This window comes from Coloeus monedula, assembly GCF_965178545.1.
Source record: "Coloeus monedula genome assembly, chromosome: 2".
NCBI lineage: Eukaryota > Metazoa > Chordata > Aves > Passeriformes > Corvidae > Coloeus > Coloeus monedula.
This window is the reverse complement of record NC_138782.1, coordinates 105,989,847-106,004,826: the sequence shown is the minus strand read 5'-3', so window position 1 is coordinate 106,004,826 and position 14,980 is coordinate 105,989,847. Positions and strand designations below refer to the sequence as shown.

Here is a 14,980-nt window from a genome sequence, read left to right as displayed (position 1 = left end):
TTGGTGGTGTTGCAGTTAAGCAGATTCTAATCTGTTTTGAAGATGAAGTAGTCCTAAGACATAAATAACCAGTGCCTCTCCCAAACAGATTTCACCAATTCCTTCAGAAAACGCACAAACTCAATGCGGTTCACTGCAAAGCGTGAGTCATAATGCCCAATTTGACTTCAAAATGTTCATGCGTGTGAGTGTTTCTGTCAGGCTTGAGGATTTTGACTCAGTGGACTGTAAAAACAGAATCCAGTTATGGGGTTTGGGTCGATATTCAGACCAGACCTTCCCTTAAATTGGGAATTGTTCAGCACCAGGGCCCTGACTCAGAATATCACTGAGAGTGATCTCGTTCAAAGCCATGCAAGTGACTCACATATTTACTTCTCTGACTCTCTCTCCTCTTCCTTTAAAGTTAAAATATTGGGCCACTTTTCTGACATCAGCTCCCTGACGTCCAGCTATCAGCTGAAAGTCAACACAGTAAAACGTTAACCTTTCCGCCCTGAGGTCCCTCCACCTCAGCAAATGACATTTTCACAGTCTCTGTTGTTCTGCCCCATAACATCTGCCCAGCAGCCACATCTCAGGTCTGCTGGAATCATAGTTTGGCCAAAACTTCACAAGCCATTCCATGGAGCATCCCTACCATCCAACTCCTCACCTCCATCCCTGCAGCCACAACTCAGGCATCGGTGACACCCTCCCTGCTGCAGCCTCTCTTGCCTGGGTCTGATAAACAGCACCCTGTCTCCTCAAAGTGCCCGCTGAGTGTGGCAAGGTGGCTGTACCCACCTCCAGCACAGTGTGGAGGCTCATTTTCCTCTGGGTGCATGAGGGTGGCCTGCACCTTCCCCAGCACAGCTCCTCACTGCCTAGTTCTCCATCCTCCTTCTCATACATGTAGGATATATGCATAGGAGAGGGATGAAGTACCTCTCCTGTGATCAAAGTCTGAGAGAATCTGGGTTGTTCAGCCTGGAAAAGAGAAGGCTTTGGGGTGACCTTAGTGTGGCCTTTCAATACCTGAGGAGAATTTATAGAAAAGATGGGGCAAGACTGTTTACAAGAGCACATAGCAACAAGGGGAAATGGTTTCAAATTCAAGGAGTGTAGGCTTAGATTACATACTGGGGGAAAAATTCTTTACCATGAGGGTGGTGAGGCACTAGAATACGTTTCCCACGGAAGTTGTGGATGCCCCATCCCTGACATGGTACGGACAGGTTGGATAGAGCTCTAAGCAATCTGACCTAGATGATCTTTAAGGTCCTTTCCAACCCAAACCATTCCATGATTCTGTGATTCACGCCGTGAGCACTGCTGCTCTATCGGAAACGCTGCTCGCCCACCTTCTCAAATATTTTTGGCTTCTTTTCCGGTGTGCTTTACGCCACGCGGGCAGGGTGAGGTCTCATGAGCCAGAACGCACAGAGCCCGGTCTCTGAGGGGCTGCCCTGCTCAGGCCCGGCCCGGCCCCGCCGAGCTCAGCGCTGTAGCCGGGCACTGAGCGAGCGCCGAGCCCAGCGCCGCTCGCAGCGGGGCCTTGTGGGTAGGGGAGGCGGCCCGCGCGCGGTCGGGGAGCGGGAGGCCGGGCCGGGCCGGGGGTGGGCGGAACGCGGAGAGAGCGGCGGGGCCGAGCCTGAGCGGCGAGGGAAAGCGAGGCCGGCATCGCCAGCGGGATCGCGGCTCCCGCCCCAGCAGCCGGCGATCCCGCTGCAGAGAGAGCCGCACTCTGAGCCCGACCCCGCGGCAGCCGCTTCCCCTTAGCTCCCCGCCTCCACCCGCCCTCGGAGCGATGTCCCGGCGGAGCGGGCAGTGAGGCGGCGGCCGCCGAGGGACGCCCTGAGCAGGGAGAGGCGGGGGCACGGCGGGAAGCGCTCCGTCCCTCCCTTCCAGCTCTCTTCCCTCCCTCTCCCCGCGCCCGGGCGCAACAGCGGCCGTTTTCCCTCGCCCTTCATGCCCGGGCGGCGGCCACCGGCGGCGCTGCCCTCCGCTCCCGCCTCGCCGCCCCCGCCCTTCCCGGGCTCGCCGCCGCGCTAGGCCCGCCGGGCGGCCCCGCGCAGTGCCCTCCGCGGGCCCGGCACTAGGCGGGCCGGAGGATGAGCCAGCAGCCGGCGGGGAAGATGTCGGCGGCTCCCCTGGCGGCCGAGGCGCTGGAGCCGGCGGCGGGGATGCTCGAGGGCCGCCAGAGGAAGCTGGAGTCCATGATTCGCGACCCGCGCTCCCCGGTCAACGTGGAGAGCCTACTGGTGAGGGGCGACCGCGCCCGGGGGAAGCGCTGGGCGGGGGAACAAAGGGAGCGCTGCCCTCGCCTCAGGCGGGCGGGAGGGAACGGAAAGGAAGGAAAGTGCTCCCGCGTCCTGAAAGAGCTTTCCTGGGGGAGGACGAAGGATCCTCTCCACGCCCCCGGCCGGGCCACCGGTAGCGGGGAGGTGGCGGGAGCGGCCCTCGCCCCCAGGGCTGTGTTGAGCGAGGGGACGGGCACGGCGCTGTGAGAGGAGAGCGAACGCTCCCCGATTAGGTACATCTTACTTGGGGGGAAAGTGAGAAACGTCCCTGGCAAGATCTGATCCGGGGAGAGGAAAGCGCCTTGTTTTCCCTCCCAGCATCGTTCGCACCGTTGGCTTTCGCGCCTCGTAATCACAGCGTGTCCGTCCTCAAAGTACCTGCCTTTGTGTGCGCTGCCGGGCACCCATCGCTCACCCCCTGTGGAACGTCCTCTGGTGAAGCTGAGGTTGCTGTGTGATGTGGAAATAATTCAGGAAAAGGGGACACGCCTAAGGGAGAAATGTAACTGGGGGGTCCAGTAGGGTCACGTTTATTTTTCATTGGGGCAAATTGATTCGTCTGTCTCCTGTTTCAGATTTTTTTTTTCCGTGTGAGTGTATGAAATACAATTTACTTTAGTGAGAAATCTATGCCCTCGGGAAGAAGTGTGAAAGGAGTTAGATTTCCCCATTTAAAACATCTGAACTCTACAAAGGCAGCAAAAGACAGTTTATTATCATTATTGTTATTACTATTTGTTATCATTGTCGTTATTTTCACTATTAGTATTACAACTATTAGTATTTTAACTAGTATTTTAACTGAACTTTAGCGTCTTCAAATCTTGTATTTCCAGTCTGCCCCAAGATTTCCAATGTGCCCCAGTTATGAGGAGCTGAAAAAGGGGGAATAAATCCCAGTCCTTCCAAGAGTTGCTCAAGGCACTTACACTGTGTCTTTTTTTGTGCTTTCAAATGACTCAGTTCTGTTTGGCCAAAAATACAGGAACTGACTGAACAGAATGTATGTCTGTGCTGTGTGGAGAATATAGGAATTTCCTATAACATCTGAAAAATGTTCTTCCCGAGGCTGTAGTGCTGTGTTACTCTTCTCATAGATGTTCAGAGGCATAATGACAGCCACAGTCAGTGGAGGGGAGTGGGAAACAGTGCTACGTATCTGACTGGATTCAGATAAGTTTTTGCCTAGGCCAAAGCAAAGAGAGCTGCCTCTGGGCTTTGCTCCCAGCATTTTCACTTTGGTATTTTGCTAGGAAAACTTTGACCTGTGGCCAAAAAAGAACAGTTAAAAATAGTACAGTCGTTCTGAAAAATGCATCAGGTTAATACTTAACCCCAGTAGACTTTTTCACACTCTGCTTTTATACTCAACATCGTGATTCTTTTATTCTCTCACCTCCCATGCCTTGGACATAGATTGAATACACTAAAATATATTTCTGAAGAGTAATCCTAGCTACAAAATTTAGACTGGGCTGCTTAGAACTTGATTTTTTTTGTTTGTTTGTTTTATATGCTACCAGTGTAGACTGCTTCATGTAATATATTGAGAAAGCAAACCATGGGAGAGTGTTAGCTGGATTATAAATGGATTTTTTTTACGGTAAAGGTCATCACTGTTCTCTGCACTCTGTAAGTATTGTTTAAAAAATTAGCAGCAAGTAAAATATAATGCTAATCAACCAAATTTCCTAGCTTGTGCATTCTACATATCTGTGTATGAAATAATAAACTATTTATTATTCTTATTTAGGAAATTTGCAACAGATTTCCTGTAAAAGCTTTTTCTTTTGGTCTCTGGTATTGTTGCTTTATGCAATTTGACATTAATTTTGCATTGGTGTGCTGCTAAGTAGTCTGAGTATGAAAACATCGTATTCATATTGAAAAATTTACTTGTGTACTTAACAGCTTACAATTCAGTGTAAATTATCAAAAGTGGAAATGTGTTTTCAGTTAAAAGTAGAAATACAGCAACACAAACTAAGAGTCAGGGAAAGCATCTTAAAAAGGCTAGCTGGAATGCCACTATTTCGTCCTCCAAAAATAACATAACCAAAACTAAAAATGTGGAATGGAATTCAAAATGGAATTCATTTCCTTACAGTGTAAAAAGTCATAAACAGCTGCTATTCTGTATTTTGTGTGCATGCTTTATTTTTGGGAAGCCGTAAAAAGCAAAAAAGTGGCTGTTAATCTATAACACATGGCGTAATTTGAAAGATGTGAGAAGCTGAGGTAATAAACTGTCCTTCTCTAGATAGCAATTCCACTGTCATCAAGAGATGTTTTATTCAGTGGCTCTAAATGAAGAGACTTTCTTTGCGTACCTTCCTGACCACAGGATGGCTGACCACATCCATCTGTTAATTCAGCAGGAGAATCTATGAAGCCAAATACATTGATTGATTATGCTCCTCCCACCCCCTTCGGGGCTCAAGAAAAACTGTTAGATTTTCTAATGTGATTTTTGCTGTCTTGTGTGCCTTAACACTTGTTATGAATGCCTGTGTTGAGCATAATTATTTGTTTGGTTAAAGCATATCTTCAAAAAAGACATGATGCATTCTCAATTCAGAGGCATTAAGAGATGGAGAACTTTGCATTTAGTTTGTTCTCACAGGCAGTTATGAAGGCAAAATAAAAAAATGCAAAAAACAAGCAACCAGCTGAAATATCTGGCATGGTTATTACCATCCTTTTTCTGCTAAATAAAAAAAAATCATGGAGGACTTTCCACCCATTAGCACAGGTGAGATGCGCAGCCAGCACTTGCTGGGTTTCTTCCGGTTTTGGTCTGATAAGGAGATGAAAAGAGGAATGCTAGAACTGTGTACTTGGTACCGTGATAGGTGTCAGCAAAGATGTGCACAAAGGGAAGTGGTTATTGCAACCTCTTTGAGGCGTCAGCTGAGTGCTCCTTCTCTCACTGTGTCTTGTTGAAAGCCTGTTGTTAGGTTGCCTACACTAAAATAAATAATTTTGTCATTGTCACAGCTTTCTGTGGTATACTCTTACTCTTTTTGGGCATGTAACAGTGCATTAGTGGTTATGAAAACCTGTTTTCTGTATTATATTTAGATCATGCGGATTACTTTGTAAAGCTACCATATTCTTATTATTTGTTTTTCTGTTAGTTGTGTCATCCACTAATTTAATGAAGTGACATTTCTATGCGTACTGCATGAACACATGGATGATAGCACTTAATGGTATTTGGCCTTGAGTGATCCATAAGAAACCCTTCTATAAATACGTTCCTACCAAATAGTTCCGAGTTGACAACTAAATTTAAGGAGAGCTTAATGGTACTCAAATACATTTGGGCATTTATGATTTCGCTTATGACCTCCAACTACAGTTTGAACTGAGTTATTTTTGTTAGTATTTAATACACATTATCTAGGGGTGTGTTGGCAAGTGTTATCTGCTCTAGTTCTAGAGCAGATAAGTCACTGTAGGCTGTGTAAAACTAATCCAGACCTCCGCTTCCTTGCCGTGTGTAATTGTATCACTTCAGCACATGCTGAACTGAACTTTTGAGTTGTGTGGTGGTGACGAACAGCTCTGGTAAATCTTACCATCCTCCTCCCTGCAGTGCTCTGCCTGGGCTGGAGCTGCTTGAGTGCACTTGTCCAGAGAAAGGCTCTGGTGTCTGCCCTTGGACTCACTCGTTCCGTGCAAGCCTCAGGATTTTAGCATAAAGCTTGAAGTTTGACGTTGCACTGGAGGTGTAAAACGTTGGGTATATTCTGCCTGCTCTGCTATGGTTGTGTCAGCCTTTGAAAGAAGGAGCTCTTAAAACTGTTAATTAGGCAATGCAGCAGTGAAATTGTGAGCACTGTGCTGGGCTATGCTGGAATGCAAGCATGGTGGACTGAGAAATGGACAGATAATTGGCAGGAGAGTGCTCAAGTGTCTCAGAATACACATGCCTTAGAACCTGAAAAACCCAAACCCGCAAACCAAAACTGAACTAATTTGCCATGTATTTCTTTGTTAAATAAAGCTGACAGGTAAACTGTGTATTTACACTAGTTTGAACATGAATAGATGTTCATCTATGTGGATCGTTGCCATCAAGACCCTGGAATTTTACTCTTCTTGAAAAGTGGGTTGCAGATAGGCTGTGACTCTTCATGCTTTCAATAGGTGCATCTGTCCATGGCGATCTCATCAATTGAGTAGATGCCAGCCTTATACCAAGAGTGCTAATTGAAGCAGATCACTAGGTTGAGCTCTGTTAATTCAGGGTCTCCATGGTCTCTCATGGCTGATACAATGTATCCCTTTGCAGGATTTTAGCCTTAGGAACTTTCTAAGTATTTAATATTTAATATGAAACTTGTTTCACTTTCCTGAATTTATTGCCACACATAATTTTGAATCAGCAAGAACAATCTGTTGTGTTAATTTGAGCCAGCAAGTACAGGGAAGAGATGCAAGTGTAGCAGTTAGCAAGATCTGATCTAAAATTCATTGCCCACTAAGAATGGCCAGATGATTCTCTATTCTTGAAGAAATAATCTTTTCTTGTTTGTTACATTTCCTGTGCTGTTATTTATCTCATAGTTTCTAACTCTTTCTATAAATGTTCTATTTTTGAGCTGTAATTTTAGAGCATCTACTGTAGAGCTGAAAAAGATGATCTTTAAGGAAACAGAATTGTCTTTTGTTCATTGTTCCCCTTTGATGGATTTGTGGATAGCATTATAGTTAGCTGGAAAAAGATAGTTCTATTTTTCTGAGAGTTTTACCTTTACCAGTTTTTTTAGTTCTGTTTTTTTGACAGTTTTTTTTTAATATTCTGTCGTATTCCACACTAGGGTTAAAGTGTTTCACTTCTGGTTTAAGAAAGCAAAAAGAGCATTTTGCTCAGCTTCACTCCTTTTACTGCCACACTAAATGCATGCAGATTTCATGTGTGTGTATTCACAATAGGAGTGTTCACTCCCAGCATTTAATCTATGTTGATCAGATTGCAGAGTGTGTCATTAGTATCCTTTAATTTTTCCATCTTTGTAACAAGAGAAACAAAATTACACCTACACTATAAAATTAGCAGAGTTTTTTTTTCTGCTTTATATGTGCAGGAATAAAAATTCAGGAACTGTTCACTTTTCCGAATATTACTAGTCTCAGTTTTGCTTGGAATGTGTACATTTTGAATTCTAACAAATGACAGAGCAGTGTCAAAGCATTTGGCTCTTTGTCTAGTAATGCAATCCATAACAAAAGCTGCCTAATTTAAAAAGAAAGAAAAGTGCTCCCTCAGTAGCCAATCTCCACAGCTATCAGTTGATGATTTCTTGCCAGTGTTTGATCTACAAAATATGACTTGAATTGTATCAGTGTTACAGAGGAGCTGATTTTGGATTTTAAAGATGAAAGTTATTGAAATTTGGTAGTAGAGTTTTACATAATGAAAGATATAAAAAAATTTGTGTATTTTTATAACCCATAAGCATGGGGAGTTTGGGGGGAAGAATGCTATATTGTGTCCAAGGATTCTTCTAAACTGTTACACTGAACAGCAGCGAATGTTTCTGGTAGCAAATTTATTTAAAATACTTTTTTCTTGGTACATCCCATTGGTTAAGAACAAGAATACTATGTTTATATTGGCAGACTCAGCTAGTAATAAACTTATTTTAATGAGCTGTTCGCAATGTAAACACAAGGTTGAATGTAGTGCTCAGTTCCCAAGCCATACCTACCTTGTGTGAAGCTCCTGCTGCTGCAGCAGTGCCGTGTCCGAACAGCCGCGCGTGTCCAGAGAGCGCCCGTGTGCCCGGGCACTCCGCAGCTGCCTCAGTGCGGGTGAAGCGTCACGTGCATCCTTCATTGGCAACGTTGTATTCATTACCTGCTAATTTTAAGACTGTACACTTAAACCGGTGACTGGGCCCCTAATGTGCAGAGGGGTTGGAATATTTGGAAGAATGTGATTCTGTACATTTTGTCCAGGTTTCACTAGGTTGGATAGTTTCAGTCTGTAATGGGTGCTTTATGTGGTATGGACTTAGCTTTTTCTCTGTGTTCATCTGCTACAGTTACAGCTATTGAGAGAGGGGCCTTTTTTCGTCTGTGAAGTATCATGAAGTTTAATTGTTGGATGGACACAGATTTCTTCATTGTCATGTGAAACATGCCTCCTGTGCAGTCTCTGCTTCATTTGTTGTAGGGTACAGAAGGTGATAGACATGAGAAGAAAAACAATCTGGGTGCCACATACAGTGGGATTTTGATTATGCTTGTCTTCCATTAATTTTATTTCATGTAGAATGACTTACCTAAGTCAAATCTTTTGCAAAAAGTAACCAATCACATACTTTGTGTTTTCTGTGTGCTCAGATAGAGACGAATGAGTTATGATGTTAGTGTGCAGCATTGTTACTTTAATTCCATAGTCATTTCATCATTCATTTTTGCTAGGATAGTGTTGTTCAAATGGTACAGGCAGAGAATAGAAAGAATGGTGTGCAGGAGGGTCTGAACCCTAATCTGCTGTCACTTTATGGCTTCAGACAAACCTTTCTTTATTTCCAACAATATTAAATGGAGATGATGAAGTTTTATTTTTAACATGTACTGGAGAATAATTTAATATTTAGAATGGACTTACGTGATTAAAAAAGATGATCACAAGTAAGCTATGCCAAAGTGTTTAATTCTGAATCTTGAGGACTCAGGTAACCAAGTGATTGCTTTATTACCTTTTGACTTTTCTAAATCATGGGTACTGATTTTATTAGTCTGTATTTAAAGTACAGAATTACAGTGTCCTACATAAAGCAAGATAAAGTTTGGGTGACTCATCCAGACACAAGAATTTTCTTGTACTTTTCTTCAGGAGGAAATGAAGAGGTCACATACAAGCATGAAAGTAGGTTTGAACAACTATGAAAGAAGAAAAGTTAAGCTTTAGCAAATACTCTTACTTTTTTTAATCTCAAAACACATAATGTTGACTGTTACTGTTGCCAAATAAATAAATAACTAGAAGAAAGAATGCTGGAATTCCACACTTTCTTCCAAATGCTATTTAAAGTTTAACTAAAATCTTGATTACTATTTAAAGGCTGTAACACTTCATTGTTCTTTGTCTGTGTCACTGCTGTTATAGGTACTTGTCCAAAGTCTGTACCTTAATTGTTGATTAAATATCAAACACTGCTATCTAAACAGCATAGATTTACTCTAGTATGGAATATATAGAGAGAAGGATCTTTGGGTGTTCCTTGGAAATTACTTTTTATTGAATGAGCTGTGAATTTGGAAATCTGCTTGTGTTTGTTGCTACTGTACAACTTGATTGACCCTCTTTATTTTTCCTTTGTTTGAAATGAAAAGTGCTGCAGTGATAAACTCACGGTAGTGTGCATGTGCATACTTTCAAAGAGATTCTGCTCTAAAAACAATAGCACAGGTTTTGGTTGAGGAGTATATGAACGTTTGGCTTGTCTGTGCTATGAAAATGTTCTATTTCATACAGAAAATAATTTTAAACTGGTTTTCCTTGTGGTTTCTGAAACTTGTTTGTTCTAGTACCTGTTTTCAGTTTAGTGCTGATTATGTTAAGTGCAAGATTAGGGAAACAAACCTTGTCATTTGTTGCATGTTTAGGACATAGATTTTTGTAGGTTACTTTTAGCACCATCTGCTATATACGGAAGACTATATTATGATAGACTTCTAGAATGTGCAGCTAAAGCCATTGGAAGCAAGCTGCAGTAAATAGATAAAAGATCTTATGGGGTTACTTAATATTGGTTCCACCCCTTCTTACATAATCATATAATTATGCTTCACTTCTGAATCATGAGTTTTTATGTGGCGTTTTAAACTTCTATGATAGAATAACCATGAAGTCTCTCAATTTAGGAATAGAATCATTCCTTCTAATAGTTCAGGAAAATGGAGAAGAGCAGGAAATAATACCATATTGGAAGCTGTTGGTTTAGTGAGTGATGAAAACCTTTCTAATGCCAGGGGTATGCATGCAGAATCTGTTTCCTTTAGTGAACATCTCAGGACTTCCTACTCCAACAGTAAAAGTTAGCCCACTTAGGCATTAAGGCATAGTTTTTATTTCTTGGCCTGTTCAATTTAATGACCTCAATTTAATGATTAAAAACCTGGATTATAAAATACCCTCCCTCTTTTTTTTTTATATGCTTTTATATGAAAAGTGACTGAGAAGAACTACTTGAATTACTCATCTGGCAAGGAGGTACTGACAGTTTATTATTGTCTTGCAGCTGCTGCTATTAATTTAAGCCTTATTCTATGTTAAATTTTTTTCTCTGTGAGCACAACATAGTAATTCCATTAAACTTAAGGCTTGCATCCATGCTGGTATTACAGGCTCTTGAACTGAGCTATAGATCTGATAGGGAAAGCTAAAAATAGCTGCATTTTCAAAAAAAAAAAAAATCCTGTTACTAAATTATGTTTTGTAAAGCCATTGTTTTTTAATCACTTTCAAGTTCATTTTTCAGTATTGGTTTAGTTATATGGAATGAGCTTCTTTTTAATTGTATTTTGAAGTTATTTTCCTTATTCCCCACTCGTCATCTTCCCAGAACTGAAGGATTTTTCTTGAATCTGCAAATGTGGCATTATTGCCAGCGAGGGTGGGAAGCAGCAGAACTCTGCTGTCAGAATTCTGCTGGTAAAACCTGAATGTAACAGCAAATGAAGCAGCATGAACCCTGTTTTGTATGCATGTAGTGTTCTGTGTCAGGAATATTTTAAGCTTAAATTAGAAGATAAATAATAAATACACCTAATATAAGCTACATCTCCTGAAAAAATACTATGTTGGCAATTCCTTTTAATCATAGACATCCAGCTAGGTCTCTGTTTTAGAAATGATTTCTGTTAGTGTTATGAAGAAAACCTCTAAATATGGATGCCATGATGAAGAATGGTTCATCTGCGTAGAAGCCTGAAACAGTAGCACCATGAGGTGTGAATCACTTCATCTATTTTAACGGTTGGCTGCCTCTGAAGAAAGGCAATTTAAGTGTCAAAATAAACTATTTCAGTGCTCTCATTTTTTTAGAAGAAATACCAGTATTTGTTCCCACATGTGCCTTGCAGTGTTTCTTAAGTGCCAGAAGTCCCCAGTATCCCCTCTCTACCTGGGAAAACATCTTAGGCAAATTTTGATAGATATAAAATGGAAAATGTAACTTTAAAAATTTTGTAAGGTATGACATTGTTCATTATAAAAAAGCTCCTGGATTTATTTTATATGACTCTACTGCACGACTTGACTGAATCAGAAAATCAGAGACAGCACGGAGCCCAGCTGTAGAGTTTATTTCATGTTTTCTACATTGAATGGACTGTTTTGCTTATGCCATATTGCTGAAAGTGTGTTTGGTATAGCCTGGGTAACAGTAAATATGGTAATATGGTATTCATGTTTTGAAATCACAATGTCTAAATTTATGAGGGAAGATGTGCAGTATGTCTTACAGACAGATGGGAATTAATAAAATTGCAGTATACTTGCAATCCAGATACTTTACCAAGTAAATATACACTGCAGTTATTTCTATTTATCAATGTGCTTCATCAAATGGATGCTGAATGTTACAGGGGAGAAGAATGGCTGTTTTGCCTTTTTGGAGTATGCAGGAAGCATGACTGAAGAAAATTCTTTGACATATTCTATTCCAAGGCAGAACTTTTTAGTTCCATTTTGGTTTCAAGCTTAATTTTTAGAGCATAACTATCAAAAGAGGCTGCCGTGTAATTGGACTCCTTTCTTGGCACACAGGAATTGTTCTTGGGTTTATACACAGACTAAATTTCTGAATTGTGGAACTTGTATTGTTTTTACTGCCATCATGCCTTGCTTTTTTTCTCGTGTGAAATCTTAGCACTGTTGGGTCAGTTGTCCTCTAAAATGGAAGTGGGGGAGCAACAAATGTGCTTGAAGCTGTAATATCATAGGGTTACTGATGCTGAAAGCACATGGATCAGGAGAGAAGCATAACATTTTTTTTTCTTTGTGTTTGAGTGCATGTAAAAAAGTAATGAAAAAGTCATTATTGTGGTAAAATATCACTGTAGTCTATACGTTTGTATCTAATAATAGTAACTCAGACTGTGTCAGGGTTCTGCTCTGTAGCTGGTGTGGTATTGCCCTGTCTCTAGAGGGAAGTTCCTGGCCCAAGGCTGTCCAAAAGCATCACGGTGGTCACTGCGAGGGGACTGGAGGTCTCACACAGAGGTTCAGGTGCTGCCGTTGTTTCACAGAAGGATTCACAGGATACCCTTTGAACTCAGAATATTCTGTGAATCCTTCTGTGAATCTCTGATTGAAGTCAAAACCAGCAGAATAATCAGCAGTTTAGGCTTAATATGAATCTTGCCAGTGCTTGGGGTGAATGATGGTTTCCAAGGCCACATCTATAGCAGCAAGTGAAACAACAGCAGCACCAATTATCTCATATTGTTCCTGAGTTATTTCTGAAAATGCTGATCTTTAATGAATATATCCCTATTCAATAACCAATTTTTTTGTATGTCTGAGCTCCCTTTGACAGTGAGGTATGTGTAGCTAGTTGTATGCACATTTTCCATGTAATCAGGAATGACAAGTAACTCAAATCAGTTAGGGACACAATTTTGTCTAGAATGGCCTGACATGCCACGGTCATGCTCTTAACCTACTCAATGTTCAGTAAAGCTGTTAAACTGTTTTTTGTTGATACAAGGACTTCGTATCTCCAGAATTAAATTCTCCTTTAGCAGAGGGCTAGTCGTGATCTCTGCTTGCTGTTGGGTAGTGCCATGCTGTTGTGGCTGTCCTGTTTCTGGTTAGGTCATGGTTGTGTGCTCTCCACCTGTGTATATTCATGTAGGATGTGTGCAAAAATACTCTTACAAGAGACCTATGTAAATTTTTTTCTTCCCCGCAACCTTTAGCCAAGTGCACAAACTTCTTCTGACCTTAATGGTCTTGATGCACCAAGTTTTTCCTTCAAATGTAAAAAATGTGATCCCTTGAGGAAGCAGCTGGCTTCCACAAGATGGCTCTTGTGGGGATTAATCTGCTCAGGTCTTAGGCAAGTATTTTCTTGCCTTTCCATATAAGAATCACCTGGTGCCAAAGCTGAAGGAAAATTTAGGAAGCATTGGGTTACTGTCTGTGGGAAAACCATTTTCCACTTATAAAACCATGAGGAATTTGAAATCTATTTTCTGTTTCGCTTTGTTTTCCCAAGTAATTTAGGATATTCACCTAGCCCTGAATTTCTTGACATATTTTTATTTAACAGTTGTGGTTTTTTTAATTCTTTGTATTCCAAAGTTATATTTGCTCAAAAAAAGGAAAGTGATCAGGGTGGAATAAACACAAGCTAAATAAACTGAAAAAAGTTCTTCTATTTTAAAATTTCTTTTTTGCTACCATTTATTCTCAGCTGATATTTTTAGTATCAGTTTGTAAACAAATTCTGATAGAATTTTAATTTAGCTGTCTCAATGAAGGCAGTCCTGGATGTCTTCTGTTAAATTACAAGGTGAAAAGGCAGGATTTCATTGCCTGGATATATGAAGATAATACCACTACCGTGCACAGCTATTATCTATTTGAAAGAATATTTTTTATCTGGTTCAAGTTTTACAGTGCCCAGGAGCCTTTGCTGGTAATAACTTTACCTTGAAAAGGCTGTGAACTAGTCCTACCATTCTGAAGATACAAGATACTTCATCATCAGATGGAGACCAAACTTCCTGAGGATGTGGGTTCCTTTGTGAAGACCTTTATCAGCCATAGACAAAGATGTTAGAATGTCCATGGGGGATGAGGGAGGCCTAAAAATGCTGTAGGATGCGGTACCTGTTTCTGAATTACTTATAGAAGTAGAAAGAAATGAGATTTTGCAGGCATGAACTTAGTAAATAGGCAAGTGCCATGCTTGGGTCAGACAACTCTGGTCTGCAATGTGGATGTAAATGCAGCAGTAATTAAGACAAGCTTAAGTATTTTCAGGTAGTCTGTAGTGCTCTGAAGGACGATACAACAGAGAGGGTAACCCTTTTATTTTGGAGAAGGTGGGCACAGTAGAGGACACGTGTTTTCAGATATATGTGCAATAATCATTATCAATGGCAGCTACTTAACTTCTCTGCCTTGGGACTAGCACACTTAGAAGAGGAATGGACATGGTCTGTTCTTCTGGTGATCTTGATTATTGGAATAAGGCTTTCTGGATTATTCTTTAATAGTCTAGATTTTGATTGGTTTTTTTATAAGGTATGTATATTTGTGTATTTAAGGGCTTCAGTCATTAAGGGTAGTACCAATCAAATTTTTATGTATTTAACAAAAATACATCTGTCTCAGAGGAATTTGTAAATGAACCAATAAAATTGTAGTGTTGGATGAAGATACCAAGCAGCTTTTAATATTAGAACAAGAAATGTTCAGAAATCTGAAGAACAGAGAAGTTTTTCAATATGAGAAACAGCCTCTGTGATCTCAGAAACTTTTTAACGCATGTCTTTCTCCCTCAGTAGTTGTATTAATCCATTTAAAAACAAATGGCTAACAGAAATCGTTTCACTATCAGTTAAAGCAGTAACTCCACCTACTTCCCTGGGGCACCACCTTGGTGGTGACACAGTATTTGAGCTGGTGTGTTGTGAATTGCCTTGAGTACCTAACCTGGATTAAA

The 14,980-nt window shown here is 41.1% G+C and overlaps 1 protein-coding gene across 5 annotated transcripts in view; it reads left to right on the top strand.

The window, feature by feature from the left end:
• The first annotated feature begins 1,604 nt into the window (after positions 1 to 1,604).
• The window catches only part of ROCK2 (Rho associated coiled-coil containing protein kinase 2), a 105,999-nt gene continuing 92,623 nt past the window's right edge, over positions 1,605 to 14,980 (top strand). For all 5 annotated transcript variants that reach the window (XR_014227364.1, XM_082303116.1, XM_082303118.1 and 2 more), the window contains exon 1: positions 1,605 to 2,243. Coding sequence is in view for 4 of the 5 variants with exons in the window: in XM_082303116.1 (XP_082159242.1) it covers positions 2,094 to 2,243 (150 nt within the window). In the remaining variant the exon portion in view is untranslated. The remainder of the gene's footprint in view (positions 2,244 to 14,980) is intronic.